General features: G+C 40.3%; 1 protein-coding gene across 2 annotated transcripts in view; it reads right to left on the bottom strand.

Annotated features, from left to right (window-relative positions):
* The window catches only part of SYK (spleen associated tyrosine kinase), a 56,590-nt gene that overhangs the window by 14,355 nt on the left and 21,475 nt on the right, over nucleotides 1-20,760 (bottom strand). The window contains exons 4-10 of one of the 2 annotated variants that reach the window (XM_068973948.1): nucleotides 20,255-20,336; nucleotides 19,842-19,885; nucleotides 18,106-18,174; nucleotides 8,994-9,081; nucleotides 7,248-7,425; nucleotides 3,558-3,767; nucleotides 2,528-2,717 (exon numbers count right to left, since the gene is read on the bottom strand). In XM_068973948.1, coding sequence (XP_068830049.1) covers nucleotides 2,528-2,717; nucleotides 3,558-3,767; nucleotides 7,248-7,425; nucleotides 8,994-9,081; nucleotides 18,106-18,174; nucleotides 19,842-19,885; nucleotides 20,255-20,336 — 861 coding nt within the window. The remainder of the gene's footprint in view (nucleotides 1-2,527; nucleotides 2,718-3,557; nucleotides 3,768-7,247; nucleotides 7,426-8,993; nucleotides 9,082-18,105; nucleotides 18,175-19,841; nucleotides 19,886-20,254; nucleotides 20,337-20,760) is intronic. The other variant, XM_068973949.1, reaches the window with a different exon arrangement.

Genomic DNA, 20,760 nt, shown 5'->3' on the forward strand with positions numbered 1-20,760 from the left:
TCTTGGAGAAGATCTATTTCAACTGAATTTATCTGGGACCTATGAGCTTCATGAACTTGGATGCCCAAATCTCAGATTTGGGAAGTCTCAGTCATTATTTCTAAAACAAGCTTTCTGCCCCTTTCATTCTCTCTTCTTGGACTTCAATAATGCATAACTCATTTCGCTTTATGGTGTCCCGTGAGTCCCATAGGCTTTCCTCATTCCTTTCTTTAAAACAGTGTTTTGGTTGTGTTGAGCCTTTGTTGTGGTGTGCAAGCTGTGGTGCATAGGCTTAGCTACCCTGAAGTATGAGGGATCTTAGTTCTCTGACCAGGGATTGAACCCATGTTCCCAGTATTGGAAGGTGGATTCTTAGCCACTGGACCCCCGGGGAAGTCCTGAGAGAATCAATTCCTAGGCAGGTTGATAAGAAGTCTGGGGTCCCTGAGGAGAGGACGAAGGGGTCGGGGGCTCTTGAAGCAGAGATAGGGGTCTGGAATTCTTGAGGCTTTCCTTTCCTGGTGAAGAGAACTCTTTCTAGCTGCGTTCTCGCCTGGCACTGAGTGGTACTGACCTGAAGGACGGGATGATGCAGGAAAAATGAAGCTAGTGTTCTTTCCTTTTAGTGCAGTTATTCTCATGGCTTTCATTCTGCTGTGTTGCTAACGCTTTTTAAGTGGACTCCAGAGTTCTCTCTGGAGCTCTGCGAGATAGTGAAGGACAGGAAAGCCTGGCGTGCTGTAGTCCATGGAGTTGCAAAGAGTCAGACATAACTGAGTGAATGAACAAGAGTTCTCTCAAAGCTGTTTTATTCATGGATAGCTATCTGACCATTGATCATTTTTGGAGGACAGAATCTGGATCTCCTACCCCACTGTCTTGTTCCTGATCCTTTGCCTTTTATTTCTACACTGTCTTCTATATTTTCTTCCCTTCTTTATAGATTTTTAGAGATCTGCTTGTTCCCTTTTCAAAATATGCTGTTTAATATCTGTGGCAGTTGAAAAAATTGACCCTCATGGTCTTCGATATTCCTCCCTTCTGCCTTGAATATGGGTGATTTGGGGTTGCTCTGACCAGCAGAATAAGTGGACAAGACTGTAAGCCAGTTCCTAGGCCCTGAAGTTAAGAGTGTGACAATCTCTACTTCCTGCCTCTTGAGTAACTTGGTCTCAGGACCCAGTCGCCATGCTGTGAGGAAGCCTGGGGTACATGGAGAGGCCACATGTAGATAAGTTATTGTTAAATGGATACAGACCAGTGAAAGTCCCAGATCATGGCCCATGTCAAATGAGTCATTAGTGGTGTGAGTGAGCAGAGTGGAAATAAATCCTCCTGACCGCTTGGAACCACCCCCATGACACTGTATGGAGCAGAGATGCACCATTTCCACCAAGCCCTGCCCACACCGCAGAACTGTGAGTAAGTAAGTGCTTGGTGTTGTTTTAATGCAACAAGTTTTGGGACCATTTGTTATCTCAACTTCTCCGTCTCCTCTTTAAGCCCTTGCTTTAGAGTCTGTATTTCCTTCTTCCTACTTCTCATAAAGTGCATGTTCCAAAGTGTCTCTAACTTTAAAATCTATTTTTTTTTCTAGTGTGTATGTGTGGTTATTATTTGAAGTCCATTGTTTCTTTTGCTCCATCTCCTAGCAGTCCCATCAAAAGGATCATTTGATGCTTTACACATTCTGGGTCATTTCTGAAGTGGCTTCTCTGGGGCCAGCTTGTCTATGAAGAATGGAGTGAGGAGCTGTGATGGGAGCTCTGCTTCTGTTGCTCAGCCTTTGCGCTGACCCTTCACTGACTGAGATCTGCTATCCATCACCATCTGCCATACCCACTCAGAGAAAGCATGAGTGGGTGTATGTGGTCACTTAGGTGTCTTCTCCAGCCACTTTGTGGTGTGGCACTCAGGGAAAGTCCACAACTCTCACCCTGCCATTCACTAGTTAGATCATCAGGGTATGTCATCTATTTCTGAGACTGTTAGACATTCCCAGGGACATGAAGAGTTGAGAATATGTTCTTGACACCCTTTTCTGCTATCTCGTCTCTGTTACATTTTCCAATGGGTCAGGGTAGACTCTACATACACTCTGTGACTGAGTTCATATGAAGATGGGGCTGTTTACTTTTTTCCCTTCTTTTACTTGCTATTAGTTCATTTGAGGGTTCATAGAGGAGCTTTGAAAAATCCTACTAGAGTCAACCTGTCCAATATGTATTTTCCAAAGTAATTTAACAAATGAATTCTATTCTTGTTTTTTTCCAGATGAATCATCATTAATACCTTGATTCCCTATTGTTCTAAGGAACATAGTTTGGAAGATACTATTCAGAGTAAATCTCAAGTTGTGACATATTAGAGTATTTCCATCTTTTTAACAATAGAATCAAAGCTTAAGAAGAACATTTCTTACACAGTTATTTTTCTATAGGGAAACTGCTTCTTGAAATCTTACCAAAATAAAATAAAGAACCATATTTTTGCATTTCAGATTTTTACTACCAGCTGCTCTCAATGGTGGGTGAGTTGTTCATACCTTGTAGTAGCTTTCATCAGCACGAAGTGCTTTGGAAAGTCCAAAATCACTGATCTTGGCATAATGTTGAGTAACCAGCAATACATTCCTTGCAGCCAGATCTCTGTGCACAAAATTGCACTCTTCCAAATATTTCATTCCCATAGACACCTGATGAACCAGCTCTATGATGTTTTTATCCTTGACATGCCTGAAAGCCACACATATGTCATTAATGATAGTGAACAGGAGTCCATTTCAGAACAACCAACCATGCTTCTCACACAGGGAGAATATGAACCTACTTATTTCCTATTCTTCTAAAGCAAGAGTCACAAGTGGCAGTGACTGGTATTCAGCTGCTAGAATTACCTGAAAAGCAGTATAACAGGGTGGTCAGACCTGGCTCATGGAGAATCAGGGTTCAGTTAGAACCCTCATTCCAATATTGAAAAGGTAAGAACACCAACCTTGAGTCCCACTGAAGTACAAGCATAGGTACAAATGGGATAAAGTAATCAGTGGCCATTGTTATGATTTATTCCTCATGATTCTCTATCTCAACCATGACTAGAGATGAGCATAGCATGATTACTCCATTGATGGTTGCCATGAATTAACAGCAATGGATATTTTCAAAAATAATTACTTATGGGAATGCAGTAGGTAGCCAGATATGTAAAATATCATTGTTTTCCCATATAAAATGTTTATTTAATTGTTTCTTTTAAAAGAGCACATTCTTTCTGCCTGGTGAGAGGAGAATGCTTGCTAAGATAGTCTAGGGCTGACTTTATCACCAGGCCAGTATGACATGAGCAAAGGAGACCAAATTGTTGAATTAGAGTTTTTCTTTATACATTAAGAGGTAAAGAACACTTGATCCAAAGACTACAGCTTTCAAACCTCCCCACTCAAGGTCCTTGAGTGTGGGCCAACTCTTGGAAGGCACCGGAGGAGACAAGGGTTCTGGAAGAAATCAGGCTATGATGTGCATTGGGCAGGCAGGCCCTGCCCCTCACATATGAGCTGCTGGGGCACCTAAGGATACCTGTTCTGTTGTAAATATTTGTTGAGTGGACCAAGTTCTGCCATCTCCATGACCAGCATCCAGGACTCAGCTTCACATATCCCTATCATGCGCACAATGTAAGGGTTGTCAAGCTGCTGCATGACATTCGCTTCTGCTAATAACTCATCCTTAAGAGCAGGGTCATTGGCCTCATTTTTCAGGATTTTCACAGCCACTGTTTTCACAACTCTGCAAAAGAAATCAAAACACATAAGAAACTTTTCAAAGTGGTTCACGTATGGATAATTATCTTCCATGACACATAATTCCTGTGCTGGAAATGAAGTAATGGAAATATCTGCCACAGAGTGGAAATGTGTCTGAAGAAGCCATGTTGTACATGGCTAATTCTTCAATCATGTTCTCTCATTTTATAGACAAGGAGTAATACGTAATTAGTTGAAAATAATGGGAGAGTGCCAAAGAATGCCCCAACCAACCAGAAAGCTGACACACTGTAGAATATTTAAATAACTTTCAAACAAACTTTAAAAACTGACATGCATGGATTCCAGTAACGTCTTGAGATTTATCACATCATTATGTGTAATGTATGTAATTACAGCATGCCTTTAATATATGTTACAATGAATTTCTAGATGCAGAATTAAAAAGCATGCACTGTTGAAGCTTATAATTTACAAAACACTTCTAAAAACTGAGTTTTGTTCATTTTAAGCATGCTTCAAAAAGCTTGAAAAAAAACTAATTTTTTTCCATTTTCGAATAAAAGCATCATCTAAGTCATGTGTGAACTCTTGAAAATACCCTGACATGGTGGGGGCTTAAAGAAATAAATAGCATTTAACTATATACAATTTGAAAAGCTGCATCTTTTCATGATACAGTTCCTACAAATGCAGGAAGTATAACTCTTTTGTTGAACTTCAAAAGTAGAAAATAAAAACAGGTGTATCAAATAAAATAGGTGAAATAACATAATAACAGAGTAAGTCTGACATACATTCAGAAAAGAACATATAGCTGCAGTGTAGAACTCAAGAGTATTTACACATTGCACACAAGATGTAGTTCCTACACAGATGGAAGTATAGAACATATCCAGTACCCAAGAAGCTTCTGCATCCTCCTCCTGAGATCAGGGAAATATAATATTATGCCATCTCTAGATAGCTTATTGTTTTACCTTTCACATTTCGGTCTACCATCCATCTGGAATTAGTTTCACGTATGGTGTGAGGTAGGGGTCAAAAATAACAAGCACAAATCTCTTGATTCTTCCAATGTTTAAGGAAGAAAGAACATTCACAAATTTTTCCAGAAACAAAAAGAGGAAGGGAACTTCCCAACTCATTTTATGATGTTATTAGCCTGATGCTAAAACCAGACAAAAAAATTACAGGAAAATAATTTACTGATATTTCCCATCAATGTAGATGCAAAAATCCAAAGGGAAATATTAGAAAATTTAATTCAGTGCTTTATGAGAAAGATATAATGAATATATAATTCATGAGTAAGATAGGTTTATTCCAGGAATGCAAGGTGGGTTTAACATCTGAAAATCAATCAGTGTAATTCATCCATAAACACAACAAAGGAGAAAAAGACTATCAGCAGAGGAGAAAAAGTAAACAAAAAAATGTAACACACATTTACAATTAAAAACAAATCTCTCAGAAAAGTAGAAATAAAAGGAAACTTCCGTAATCTGATAAAGAGCAGCTATGAACCTACTGGTGAAATATTGAAAGTTTTCCCCCTGAAATCAGGAATGAGGAATGTGACCACTGGCACTTTTATTTAACATTGAACCACAGTATCTAGTTAATACAATAAGGCAAGGAAGAAGTGTAAAAATATAAGAATTGGACAGGATAAAATCAAACTGTTGTTATTTATAGATGATATATTTCTGGGTCAAACAATACACAAATAAACTACTGGAAATAATGAGTGAAAAATAATAGAAGACTTTAAGAAAAGTTGTTGGACATCAGGCAAACAGACAAAATCATATTCTTGCATTCAAGCAATGCCAAGGAATAGCAAGAAAAAATTTTAAAATTATACCACATATAAAACCAAAAATATTAAATACCTATGAATGAATCCAGCAAAGAAGCTGTGCAAGACCTGTACACAAAACACTAAATAATTTTGCTCAGAGAAATTAAAGACCCAAGTAAATGGAAAAATGGGTCATGCTTATTGATATGAAGACTCACTACTGTAAAGACATCATTTTGCCCCCAGTTAACCTATGTGGCCTTTCCTCTCCCCACATCTCTAGTTGAAATTATGTATCTATAGTCATGTCCCTGTCAATTTGTATATTTAATTAAGCAAGGAATCGAGTATCACAAACAAGTTGAGAAAATTTATACCTTAATACAGGATAATTTATATTCATTTACAAAATAATGGACATATATTAATTTATTTAAAAGTAAGCATAGCAGTCATATATCTATATATATGACTTAATATACCTGTCATATGTCATATATAGATATATATATATACACACACAAAGTCAGACATAACTTAGTGACTGAACAACAACATATATATATATATATATACTTGTATAAACACATATGGTGAAAGGGGTATGATTAAAAGCATGTTTCTGTGAATACTCTTGCTTGTATTTCTGACCCTTGAGCCACATAAATTATCTACTCAAGAAAAAAAACTGTATACAAATTCCTTAAATTTAAAATAGCATCAAACAACCAAACCCAATTATATTCATATCAGTAACTTCCTAGCTTGAACATAGATTTTCAGAGGATTTGTTTCAAAGGATTTTAGAAACCAATAATTTTACTGAAAATTCCATGACAGATGCCTTGTAAGCACCAAATAAAATACAAAGAGATTTTTAGTAATCTAGCAATTTTAATTGTTAAATAATACATACTAGGGTTTCCAAGGTGGTGCTAATGGTAAAGAACCCTCCTACGAATGCAGGAGACATGAGACATGGGTTCAGTCCTTGGGTTGGGAAGAGCCTCAGGAGAAGGAAATGGCAACCCACTCCAGTATTCTTGCCTGAAGAACCCAATGGACAGGGAAGTCTGGTGGGCTACAGTCCATAGGGTTGCAAAGAGTCGGACCCAACTGGAGCAACTTAACACGCACGTGCACACACATAATACATACATACTGTTCTTTGAATTATAGACTAGAGCAAATAAATAATTATACTAATGATACTTGTCATCAAGAATTTTCTGGTTAAGAGAAATGAGACACAATTTTTAAAAATCAAAGAAAATAAGTGAAAACACTGTTATCAATGAATGATTGCATCTTAAATAATACATATTGTTTATGCAAGTGCATAAAAGATCTAAAAATTAAAGACACTCAGGTTTGTTAACGGTCGCAGTGTTTGAGCGGTAAAATATGATGTTTTTATTTTCTTATATTTTCATTGACTCTATTTCTTAATTTGCTATAAGGGACACACAATACATCTAAACTATTACATACACAGTTAATATTTGTAATAGATGCTTTCATTGTAATTGTACCAGAAATGAACAAAAATTGTACAGTCAATCATAAAGGATTTAGCCATGCTACATGACATTTTGTGTCTGGGATTAAAAGAACATGATACATGTATATGTGGTAGTTTCTAGAATGTAAGCTCACATGAGAATAAGTGCAGGGAAATGGTGCAAACTTTTGACTTACTTTTTCATCTGGTAATAGCCCTTCTTCACAGTCCCAAAGTTCCCAGAGCCTAGTTCCTTGTCCTCCAGGGTCAGCAGCTTCCGGTCCAGGTAGACCTCCTTAGGCCGGATCTCCTCGGGGTCTGCATAGGGGCTTTCGTAGACCTCAGTGTCCATGGGCAAGGCTTCTCTCTGAGCTTCTGAAAAGGAGTTAAGAAACTTACAGCCCGTGAACTTGATCCCATGTGAAACTGCCATTGTCCCCTGCTCTTGTCTCCTGGGGTCATGCCTTGCATTTCATGACCTTGGTTATCTTGGGCATTTATAGTGCCTGTGAGCACTTCAGACACAGCTATGGCAGGGTAGGAAAAAGGCCCTCATCTTTGTTGTACTTGACCCCTGTTCTTGCACTGAAGTACATCAAGAAAGAGATTTCCTGTCAGCAGCAGAGATGGATGTGCTCAGTTGTGTCCAAATCTTTGGCGTCCCATGGATTGTAGCCTGCCAGGCTCCTCTGGAATTTTCCAGGCAAGCATATTGGAGTGGGTTGCCACTCCCTACTCCAGAGGATCCTCCCAACCCAGGGGCTGAGCCTGTATCTCTTGCCTCGCCTGCACTGGCAGGTGAATTCTTTACCATTAGCACCTCCTGGGATGTGGCCCTCCTAGTGGACTGTGGTGCCTTTAAACTGTCTGAAAATCCTGGCCCTCCTTCACTGAGAGGCAGGGTCTACGTCACCTCCCCTCCGTGGCTTCTGTAATCATGTCCACCGATAGAGTACATCAGTAGTGATGTTTGTGATATACTCAGGCCAGGTCCTAAAGGCCATGCCCCTTCTGTCTGGGTTGCTGGGACTCTTGAAGCTTCAGACTCTGGGCAGTTGTTCAACTTCCCTGGCTCCTTCTATGCTGTGAGAATGCCCCAGCCAGCCCAGGTGGAGAGATCAGATGAAGAGTCTCTGAGGCTCCATATCCTGGAGATGAAAGATGCTGGCTGGCCTCCAGTGCCTTGGTTCTAGTCCCACCACGGTCTCCACTCCTGCTGGCCCAGCTCCACCCCCGATCTGCCTGTAAGAGGCCCCATGCCACCACAGCCCAGTTCAGCCTTGCCCAGATTCCTGATCTGCATAACTGTCGCTGATTTAAGCTACTAACTTTGGGGTTGATTTTTTTTGTAGCATTAAATAGATCAAGTTTACCAACTAAAACAAAAACCTGGGGCCACCTAGAAAACCTAAGAAGCTGATCCAGAGGCCCCATTTCTGACCAGTCTAATAGAGGCCTTGTGAGTTTGAAGGGGTGCTTCCTCTTCTGCCCTCACAGAATCACTGCAGTTCCCTGAACATGTCTAGAATCCCAAAACTTGGACGTTTCTTCAGTTTTTACCAGCTACCTATTGTTGGACCTCCATCTGAATTTACTCCTGGATACAGACATCTTTCCAAGAACAGATCTTAGAAATGGAAACTTTAAGTAGCATTAGTTATTACTGGAAAAGGTGAAATATTCTGAAGCAGGGGGTTTGGAAGATATTTTCAATATGGCTCATTTATTGTGAGGGAGGCTGTACAGACCATTTCATCCAACAGACACCACCATTCGCAGACACATGGCATCTTCCACCTGCCCCCAGATGACAGGATCACTCACTGCTAAGCAGTGCCTGTAACAGCTGCTGACAGCAGGGTGAGCCTGCCCTGCCATTTGCAAGGGACTGTGGGAGGCATCCTTGCGCTGTGAATGCCCAGGACTAAAGGGGCAGCTCTTACCTCTCTCGTTGGCCCACGGTCCTCGGTCTGGCTCATATGGGTTGAATGTTGTAGAACTATCCACCTGGTTCCCTGAGGATGTGCGGGCCTGAGGCACACAAATGATAACAGCTCATTTTTCTTCATGAATAACACTGTTGAGTTGGCCTGCATACTAATTTTTATTTTCAAATAATCACATCTTAACTTAAGCAGGGAAGACAAAGGAAGGAACCAGGAAAAGAGACAGGAAAACAACAACAACAGCATGGCTTATCTCATTCTCCGGGCAACTGATGGGATGCTGTGACGGCTAAATTAAGCTCATGCTTCTATAACAGAAGGGACCTGCAGGGATCCCAGGGGGTGTTGTGAGAGAATTAACCAGAACTGTTTTGGTGGAATTCCCGCCTACTCACTTGCCCTTTCAAATCCTACTTCCACTTGCTAAAAGATGCTGAGTATTTTCATTATCCCCTTGGATTCATTCTCCTCCATTAATTTTTTCTAATATTACAGAGAAGTTATTGAAAAAGAGACATTAAGTATCCACCAGCTGCTTCAACCCACTTCCCAACTCTAAAGCATCCATAAATTCCCAGTATCCACATGTATCTTTACAATCTGTGGAGATCTAGCAACATTTGGGTAGATCCCAGAGGGTAGTGTTGGTCTGGTCAGTAAGCTAGAGGTACCAAGATGAAGCGGCTGCTAGCATCCCAGGGTCTAGTGCCCCACCTGTTAATTGTCACAATCGTCATTATCATCATCTATCAACCCTTTGAGACAGGGAAGCCTGTTTTTGCTAACCTGAAGGCAGGTATTTCTTCCCTGTACCCAGAGCAGGTAACTGACGCAGATAAAAAGCCTTGCTGGCCATTATTAATGGCAACTTTCCTTATTATTTATTTGATTTGCATCAGTTTGCAGCAGGAAATAATGGGGGGAAATCCACTGTTATATTCCTATATCTTTTCCCTTCCAAAAGTCTCCATCTCAGTGGAAATCCACCTTTATCCTCAACTAAAAATAAAGGTGTGTGCTTAGTTACTCACTCATGTGCGGCTCTTTGTGACCCCATGGACTGTAGCCCACCAGGTTCCTCGGTTCATGGGGATTCTCCAGCAAGAATACTGGAATGGGTTGCCATGCCCTCTTCCAGGGGATCTTCCCAACCCAGGGACTGAACCTAGGTCTTCCACATGGCAGGTGGATTATTTACTGTCTGAGCCACCAGGGAGCCCAAGAATACTGGAGTGGGTAGCCTATCCCTTCTCCAGGGATCTTCCTGACTCAGGAATCGAACCAGGGTCATCCTGCATTACAACTGGATTCTTTACCAGCTAAGCTAACCGGGAAGCCCCCAAACAAAGATAATGCTACTAAATTTGGTTCACAGAAAAACCATGGTTCAAATTATCTTTGTGGCATAAGTTGAGTAGATAGAAATTTTATATACCCGTTTTTTTTTTTTTTTTTTTTCAGCAGTGCCCAAACACTGGCCATGAAGAAATGAGATACTGCCATATTTTGGAGAAATTTAAAGAAACAGACAGTAAGCTGAATTTTACACAGTCGCTTATCTACTGGCACACACAGAATGTTCACCTGTCTTCCTGATATCCCCAGCTTGGGATCCAAAGTACAGTAATGAAGTCACAGTGCATCACTTCTGCGACATGGTCACCTGTGCCTGAAACTGCCTTCTTGCTGCTTACCGAGCTCTATAGAACCCTGGCTCACCATGGCAAAGGCCCTTCTGACAAGCTAAAGGACATCTGCTCTTATGTGTCAATGGAATGCCATTGTATCCATTTTCTGATCCACTTTCTCAGCATTCTTATCAAACTGTTTAATAGAAACAGCTGTGATGTGTCAAGAATGAAAATAGAATATAAGTTACAGGGGATATAATCATTGATTTACTGCATCAGAGCTTTGTTGCTAAATTGTTCACTCAACCACTGCTAAATAAAACTGAGTTCAACAAACATAACATGAAGGAATGAGTGAACGGAGATAAACTTCAAACTGGGAGGTGTGAAATGTAAACACTTTTAGTGTGATTTAAAAATGAATTCTCTCTCAAGTTCTTCTATTAATAGGTGTGGATAATTCCAAATAACAATATACCACTTTAAAAAGTTAACATGATTATAAGACTCTTGGATATACAGCTAGTTCACGTTTTATTTATAATTACCCTGTCTCAACGGATCTGTCCTAGGAGAAACTAGGTAATTCCCAAAGCTTGCCATACTCCTGCTCTGCTTAGTCCCCTCCGGTAATCAAACTACAAGGTTGAAATAGTTTCCAAATTAAAAAATAAATTCTCTTTTAGGTTCTCATTGACTGTCATTTCAACTTCTCTGATTTTTGCCCTTGAGGTAGGAAGGTTCTGAACTCAAAAGCTAAACCATAACCCCAGGACCAGCCATCATGGACAAGGAAAAGGCACCGATACCCCTTCTCTGCACCGGAAGGCCTCCCACTCTTTTCCCACTTAGGGATGTATTCCAGGACTGCAGCCCCTCCACCCTGGTGGGATGTTCTCTGGAGCAGAAAGACTTCATGAAGACTGTTACATTTGAAGCCAGAATGCAATGATCTGCGATATGAATCCTGCCAGGAAGAATTTAAAAACAGAGGTGGGGATGTTAAAAGTACTGAAAAAGACACTAGGGCATGAGGAGTAGGAATCAGTGGTGATGGCCACAGTTTGCCTACAGCCCTGGACAGACTGATGCATACTTTGATTGGCTGTGTGGTGTCCATCCCTTGTCTGTCTTGTCTATGGATAAGAAAATGGGTTGTGGGTCTCCTTTTGAGAAGGTTGAGCCCCATCTTTTAAGCCGAGGTGGTTCAAGGGCTTCATTTCAACACTGCCCAATTAGACCGCCAGCCTTTGCAGCCTAAATCTAGAGTTTCCCTCAATAACCACATCAGCTCCCTGCCTGGACCCCTTGGCCCTCCCTGCCCTGACTGGGACAAAAAATGGAAATACACTCCACAGAGAATGCACTTTGGAAGAAATGGGAGGTTTTTCTACTGTGTCTGTTAAAAAGGCCGTATTGACTTTATTTGAAGATGAAGCTACAAATGCAAGTTTCATCTTTCCCAAAGCACTTGGTGATTCTACCATTCAGTAGAACAACAACAAAACCCTATGGAATCAAATGCTTGATTGAAAAGAAGATTTGAGGACTTTGTAAACAATGAACTCTAAGGCAAAATGATAAACTAGGAAAATATTGTTAATATTTAGAATTGAAATGCCTTTTAATTTAATGAAAAATGTATTGCTGATCCATTATATCATCTGTAGTTATTATTTCTGCTCTGTATTTTATCATTTATTCTGCCCTAATCAATAACATCTCCTTTTCTGCATAGAGAACAAGGTATCAATGAAATGTTGACTGTTGCTTTCCCCCTACTTTTGCTGACATTTGAAACCAAAGTTAAACCTGCAGGACACCACTAGATGTCACTAGCTACCTTAGCTTCCCACCTTCCAAAGAGCAATTTGCGAGTTTTACATTTTGTAAATTCAAGTAAAAACAGATCACTCCACAATAATAAAAATAGTATTTGTTTAGGTTGGGAAGATCCCCTGGAGGAGGGCATGGCAACCTACTCCGGTATTCTTGCCTGGAAAATCCCCATGGACAGAGGAGCCTGGCGCGCTACAGTCCATGGGCTTGAAAAGTGTCAGGCACAACTGAGTGACTAAGCACAGCACTGCACAGGTTATAAATTATGATCCTTGATCTCTTGTTGGCTACTTAGCTGCAAGTAGAGAATATATTTGACAAATATCCTTTGAGTGCCTATTTTTAAGAAGTATAGACTCAGAAGTGAACAAAAGAGAAAAATACATTGCTTTTATGGAGCTAATTGAGAGTGTCCTGACAGGTATTCTGATTTTCATTTCTAGACTTTAATTTTTAGACTTAAAACACATTTTCAAGTCAGGTAACAGCAGTAATAATGATGACAATATATTCAATGCTTGTCACCACTGCAATGACAAAAAGAGCCAGCAGGCTTCAGAAATTTTAGCTGCCCAAACCAGACCCAGTTCTGGTCTTCAGCGGAATGACTGGTCCCAGTCCAGGGTTCCAGAGCTAAAGACAGACACTCCTTGGTCAGGGCATGAAATAATCTTCCGTTTGCTTCAGATCCATAAAAATAAGCACCTGGCTGTCATAATTAATTTTCCTTCACCTTAGAAGCAAAGATCTAAACCTGGTCCTTTATAATGATGTGGAAACATTTTCTCAAGGGTGTGGCCCACCGCTTCCACATTACCAAGTACATGGGTATGATTTAAGAACTCCTTTCTTTCTCCTAGCTGATTCTTCGTGAATCGTGTTAAAACTTCTAGAAGTATTCCAATCAGCAATGTAGGTGCTGGAATAAAACATGAAAAATGGATTTGAACTTGAAATTCTGGAACATTTTTCCACAACGAAGACAATTGTGAACGCTATGTTTCATCTTAGAGAACGTGCCTTTGAACTCTGAAACAGAAGCACAGTCTTTAAGGCTGCTGTTTTTCAAACTGACAGTGATCCTCAATAGAAAGATTGGTTTACATACTTAAAGCAGCAAAGAAAAATATTCCAATGCTAACAATAGGTGGAATTTTATCCATGTAAGGATTAACAGTCCTTAGAGTAAGTGATGGCAGGAAGCAAGGATAGGGTAGGTTATACTTGAATTATTCTTCAGTTAAATTCATTCATAATTTCAAGTGTTAAAATGTTACTAATCTCTAAAGAAAAATACTCCTGCCCTTAAGTTTTTGTCATAATATTTCAAATTATCTGATTAATAATATTCTGTAAATCATAATACATTTGTCATTAACTATCTGCATGCTAGAGTTAATTCAGGTTCTAGCATGTCCATTTTGTGCCTGAATTATTTAAAAAACAACTATTCATACTGAACAAATAAACAAAGTCAAGAAAGTTATTTATACCTCAACAGATGGGATATTTGACATAATTCCCACAAGTCTTTTTCATGACTGGTTAAATAATGGAAAATTCCTCTTTTATTTTTTAAGACCTAAGTATTAGTTCTCCTAAAATATTTCTGGTGAGCAATTAAAATATTTTTAATTCATTGCTTAAATCATACAATGTTTCTCTTTATTAATGAACTACTGATATTTTTGGCTTTTATGAAAGTTCAATGCATACTTCAAAGCTGTTATAAATTTAAATAGACAGCAGCCCTCTTTTAGCCAGAAAAGTATTTCCACAGTATTAACCAGATTAATTAGCTTCTAATATTTAATTGTCTTTTAAAAGTGATTAAGTAATTTAAGAGGAGCAAATTTTAAAAAGCACAACAGGGTTTCAATGAAAAAATGGGTCTCCTTGACATACCATTTCCTACTCCCAAGGCAACTAGTGCTATCAGTATTTGCTATATTCTTCTAGAACATTCTACACTGTATCAGCACATATATATGTGCCCAATTTTGTCATATTCAATTAACATTGCATTTTGGAAATGACTCTATATCTCAGCTACCCATCATGGTATGAATTTTATCATAACTGATTTCATTTATTTCTCATTGATTTTTAGATTATTTCCAGTATTTGTCAATGATACAATGTTAGACATGTACCATTTCACACGTCTCCAATAAAGTACAGCTTACTTAACCACACACTTGTTGTGTGGTGTCACCAAGCTTATTTATTTGGGCTAGTTTTACAGCTGGACATAACAGAGCACCATAGGTTTAACTCACATTTCTCTTATTATGAAATGCAACAGCTTTTCCTATGCTTAAGAACTGTTTGTATTTTCTTTCCTATAAACTATCCTATGCCCACTAACCTATTAGATAGTTAAAACTTTTATTGATTCATATAATTTCTTTATATAGTAAAGATATTGACCTTACATACAGATATGTGTATATATATATATATATGATCACTGCTAATATTTATTTCAAGTTTATTATGTTTCTTTGGAAGACGTTTTGGTTCTTATCCACACATCTTTTATTTTTTGGTAGTCTTGCTGATGTTTTCTTCAATTTCTTTAGACATTCTTCTTTCATCTAAAGGCCTACTGAATCTTATTTTCTGGATACTTCTGTATCACTGTGGGTGGGTGGGCTTCGGGCTGCTGGGGAGGACCACGGGGCAGGAGAGGGGCTTAGTTCTTCACAGGCTGGGTTACTGTTTCCTGGGGTGATGGCGCCTTAATGTGTCACCCTGACTGGCCTGAATGATAGTGCTGTGTTACTGACTCAAACTATGATCATGGTACTGCTGTGAAGGGATTTTGGAGAGGTAATTAAAATTCTTAATTAGTTGCTTTTATTTAGGGAGATTATCCTGGGTGGGTGTGACTGAATAAGTCAAGAGTTCTTAGAAGAGGTTGAGACTTTTCTAAGAGGGGTGGGGCAGGGGGAGTGACTGACCCTTGGCTGTTAATGACAGTTCTACCTTGCTTATCCACCCTTCCTGATGACTTGCCCTATGGACATTGAACTTGTCCCAACAGTTGTGTAAGGCAAGTCCTAGTGATAAGTCAATATATATATGTGTGTGTGTGTACATGTATACAGATGTTTATATAAATATGTACTTATGTGTGTTAAAAATGTACCTATGTGTGTGTATGTGTGTGAGTGCACTGTGGGCGTTTCATGCATAAACCTCTGACTGATCACATTCTGCTGGGTGAACCCTGAATGATGCCCTTGGACACTACAGAATTAAGGTAAACGTGGAAAGCTGTGTCTTCTCTGCAGTCAAACTGCTTATGTCTGGGACTGCCCATGGAGGACTGTGCATCAGCACTCAAGCCTTGGGCCGTCAGAAAGGGAAGGATGAATAAACAAGTGGTGGGAGTGAGGAGTGTGGTCCAAGTCCACAGAGACTCCTCCACGGCTGCCGCACAGACTCCATGCATGGAGGGCCGAGGAAGCCAGGTGAGTGAAAGTTTCTAAGCCTGCCGATGGGGCTCCATGGATGGGCAACGCAGTGTCCTTCCCCAGGTTGTACTATAATATGAAGTTTTGTCAATGCAGTGTTTGATTAAGGACTCAGAGATGACTCATGGTTGAAAAGCACCCTGAACCAGAGCATATTTTGAATCACCTCAGTTGATGGGGCACCATCTGGCCTATTTTCCCCAGAATATGGCCCTATGAGATGCCATCTTGACAACCAGGTGTGCCTTGCCCAAGGAGAAGGGGTGAATGCTGACAGGGGTTGAGGGCCAGGAGGGCCAGAAGGTGCAGCCGCGGATAGTTCACCTTGGACCATGGGGAATGTTGCCCTCTTCAAGGCCAAAGCCCCAATCACCTATTGGCCCTGGTGGCTTGAAACAAACACCAAATCATGGGGCAAACGGGGTACTGGCCTAGCATGCATTCCCTTGACAACTCCCCAGCCTTCCAGCTCCTAACATGCCACCCTGGCATGGACAGCCCTCAGGGTCACCCCTGTAAGAGCAATGCCCCAACATAACTGACGTTTCCCATGAGCTGATCCACCCTGACTGGGAATGTGGCCACAAAACAGATAGTTACTCCATTCAGGTTTATCACCTAACTTTCCCCCTCAAACACTACATTAAACTCACTTCTCTTTTTTGTAGTCAACAAGATTGAAAATATCTAGAATATAACAGCCCACTTGGAAAGAAAATCTTGGGGCTTTTATGCTTTTCATTTACGTTGTTTCTGCTAAGTACTTCAGGCAATCTGCTTCATGAACTGATGCTTGATTGTATGCTGACATGTCTAGAAAAGGGGCTTCTCAGGGAGCTCAGCTGATAAAAAATCTGCCTGCAATACAGGAGAGCCTGGTTCACTTGCTGGGTTGGGAAGTTCCCCTGAAAAAGGGATAGGCTATCCAATCCATTATTCCTGGGCTTCCCTGGTGGTTCAGATGGTAAAGAATCCACCTGTGGGAGACCTGGGTTAGATCCCTGGGTTGGGAAGATGCCCTGGGAGAAGGCATGGCAACCCACTCCAGTATTCTACCCTGGAGAATCCCCATGGACAGAGGAGCCTGGTGGGCTACCATACATGGGGCCACAAAGAGTTGGACACGACTGAGCAACTAAAGCACACATGCCTGGAAAAGTACTAACTGGATATAAAAATGGAAAGAATTATTAATAAAATAATTTTATACCACAATGATAAAACTAAAAAATAAGAAATCCATATACATGTTATAAATATTTCCTGAGGGAGGTGATTCATTATAACTGAGTCATTAAAAAACCTTTTTATTTACCTCATAATTCAATCATACAGCAAAATATGAATATGCACTATATGTCAGCTTTTGTTGCTGTTGTTTAGTCACTAAGTCGTGTCTTTTGCAACCCTGTAGACTGTAGCCCACTAGGCTCCACTGTCCATGAGATTTCTCAGGCAAGAATACTGGAGTAGATTGCCATTTCCTTCTCCAGGGGATTTTCCTGAGCCAGAGATCAAACCTAGGTATCCTCTATTGGCAGGTGGGTTCTTTGCCATTGAGCCATCAGGAAAGCCCATATTATGTCAGCTTTACTGACTCATAAGTAAAAATGATGTTCTAATCTTCAAATTCCACCTTGTCTTTATATATGTTATACCTCAGGTTCTGTGTTGGAACTCTACAGCCACAATGAAGTTACTATGGCACTTGATATTTATAAAATCAATGACCTTGTGTAGCCACTGGGCAGGGCCCACTCTACTTTGGCTATTCCTTCCACCAACGTGCAATTTATCTAGTCAATTACCATAACACTGCAGCATGTGATTCTGGTTTCCTTTGAAAAGACTTTCCCATATGAGAATTCCCTCACTTATTACACTGACGGAGACAACTTCCAAGTGCACACTGTAGCAGAGAGAGCGTGCTCACGGTGATGGACTTTGCAGCAAAGGGACTTGGACCCACATGGAAAGCACAATGAGTACTGGGCACGGGCTGCCCATGAGGGCTACACATGGCAGGGACATGAGACCAGAGCAGCAGGAGGGTCGCCAGCAGTGCACACGGAGGGGCAGCCACAGGGCAGAGCGTGGGTGCTGAGTGCGGGTCTGTCCTACCACTTAGTCAGGGACAGCAAGCAGGGGACTCTTTAGCACCTTTCTGTGGTCACGCTTTGGGAAGGAGTATGATTTGATTCTTGAGATTATTCCACCCGCTGACCAAGTCTAGAAACCATAATGGCAAAGAGGAATAGTAAATGTTTCAGAAAACAAATACAGGCTACCTTACATGACATGTTATTTTAGCTGTTCTATAATTACAGTAACCCCCTCCAGATTCTGTTGATGAAATGCACTAGAGGCAACATGTGATCACCAGAAAGGCTTCAAGAAAAGCCTACTATTTGAGTAGAAGGATCTGGAAAAATATTTTGGCAATATTTTCCATGAAAGGCTATAAGATTCAAGTTTTCATATTAAATAGTCCACTTTTCATATATAATTATTGTCAAACTTCAGACAAATCATCCTAAAGAAACTAACTCTGAGAGCTCAGTTTTGTTACTTCTGGATGCTGGTTCCATGATATTTGTGGAAATTCACTGAGTTGGACCCTTAGGGAACATGCATATTTTTATATAGTCAGTAAAATGTTTTCCAAAATGTCTAACTCCTTGAAGCCATTACGTGATGCACAACTAAAGAGAAGCCATGATATTCTTTTAAAGTTCTCACCCCTAAGCCCACATGCCTCTTAGAGCAAAATGGACCTGTCCCATGGTGGATAAAATCCTTAAGTTGACTCGCCAGGCCCATGAGTCATGTAAAGGGTAAAACAAAATGATGACTCCGTAACGGTGCTTTACTTTAGAAGTTGATCCCAAAGTTCACTGGCATTTCAGTTCCCTTGATTCGGAGACAAGAGCTGCCTCAGAAAGACTGCTTGGTTTAGCATAGGTGCAGCTTCTGAACAAGTCAATAGCCCCTACCATGGGTGGAGGGTTCATTTCATCTTCTGCAGATTTTAAGGGTTAATGGGCAGAAAGTGAGGTATAGAGCACATAGCTCATGTTGAGGGAATTTTTAAACCTCACAAATGTCATTAAAGGGCATCAAAAGTCCACAGTGAGGTCCCCTTCAAAGTAGCAGGACATAATTCCTGCTTGGAGTATAAATCTATGTGTCAGCTCCTAATAGTTTGGAGAGAAGAGAGAGCTGGAATTCTCTCTCTTCAGGAGCATCAGGCATGTGTTGGCCAAACCCACATGTAGAAGTGTGGAGAGATCACATTCTTACCACCCACTGATGTGGAGGGGGTGGTGGGTTCTTGCCAAGCCTTCAACTCCATCTTTATTTAGAGGCTTCTTCTCTCAAGTGATAGCACCAAGCACCCCCATTCCAAGCCTTCCTCCACCAAGCTATGGCCAAAGCAGCTCTCCTGGAAAGGGTGAGTTTTCTGATAACAATGTCTTATCTGATTTAACCAAAAGAGTTTGGCAGTCAACCTCACTGAGACAACTTATATACCCAGCTTCCTACCCATCATGCATGTGGTCACAGGGATCATAAACATGACTCCTCATGGATGGGTCAGGGCTGAGCCTGAATAATATGTTACCATTTCCAAAATCTACCAGGAGGTATATTTCTGATTTAACATTGGGTTACATGGATATTTCATATACTTTTAGAAAACGGAGGGATTTTAACCTACCAAAGAAGCTAACTTAGCTAGTTCAGAACTGAAAATAGGCTGATTCTAGCTGCACCAGCAATCCCAGTTTATCAAGTGTAATAAAAGCAATGACCATAAATCCTTTGTCTAAAAATACTTTTCATTGTGCTGATATACAACTGCTTCATCATTAATGGCCTGGCTAAGTAACACTTACCCCAGGATGAGAACTTGGAAGTTGTGGACGGAAGTTAATATTTCCTGGTTAGAAAGAACATGCGCAATTAGTGCTGTGTCAGAGAAAACCATCTATTTATCCCCTCCCCCACTGCAGATCAATCAACACGACTGTAAAATATTACTGCTTGAGAAGCAGATATATTTTCTGCATACATTTCTTGTTATCCTCTTTCATTCAATTTTCTCATATAAGCAATAAAAACAAATCCATTTTTAAATTGACTAGCTTTTGATGAATGATAAATATACAGTTGGAGTAATCATTTTAATCAATCAGTAAAACCAAAGTCTCATCCCATCTGGTTTGACTTTGCAACAGATCAAATTTAAAATGAGGCTGATTATTATCAGCATCTGAAAGAGTGAAACTCCAATGTCTTGGCTACTCACCTGATTGCCCACCAATTTTTTGACATGGAACTGTAAGAACTCTTAACAAACCATCTGATTTATAAGAATAATGCTCGACCAGCTGAAAAAGAAAAAAGTAAGAAAGTATCATAAATAATGGGGGCAGGAAATGCTCCTTACCTGGAGCAGCTGACTCCCCTTTTGGATTTTAAAAGTGATTCAAGGACAGCCCTAAACAACAGGTGGTCTTCCTAATTCCTCCCTACACCTCTTTTCTGCCACCCTCAGACTTCTGGCAGAATTCCACACACCACCTTTCCTTTTTAACCTTATTCTACTCCTTGCTCCCTTCCCTCCTTCCTTCCTTTCCTTTCTTCTTCCTTTCTTTGGTGGTAAGTTGCGTGTCTTTGTTTATATTCTTCTATATCCATGTGATACTATAACAATGAATTCATTTATTCGGTCTTTCAACAAACATTCTGTTGGTTGGTAGGCCCTGAGATAGGACAAAAGGTAAACTATGGTGAAGGAGACACATTTCCTAC

This window comes from Capricornis sumatraensis, chromosome 6 (genome assembly GCF_032405125.1).
Source record: "Capricornis sumatraensis isolate serow.1 chromosome 6, serow.2, whole genome shotgun sequence".
NCBI classification, from domain to species: domain Eukaryota; kingdom Metazoa; phylum Chordata; class Mammalia; order Artiodactyla; family Bovidae; genus Capricornis; species Capricornis sumatraensis.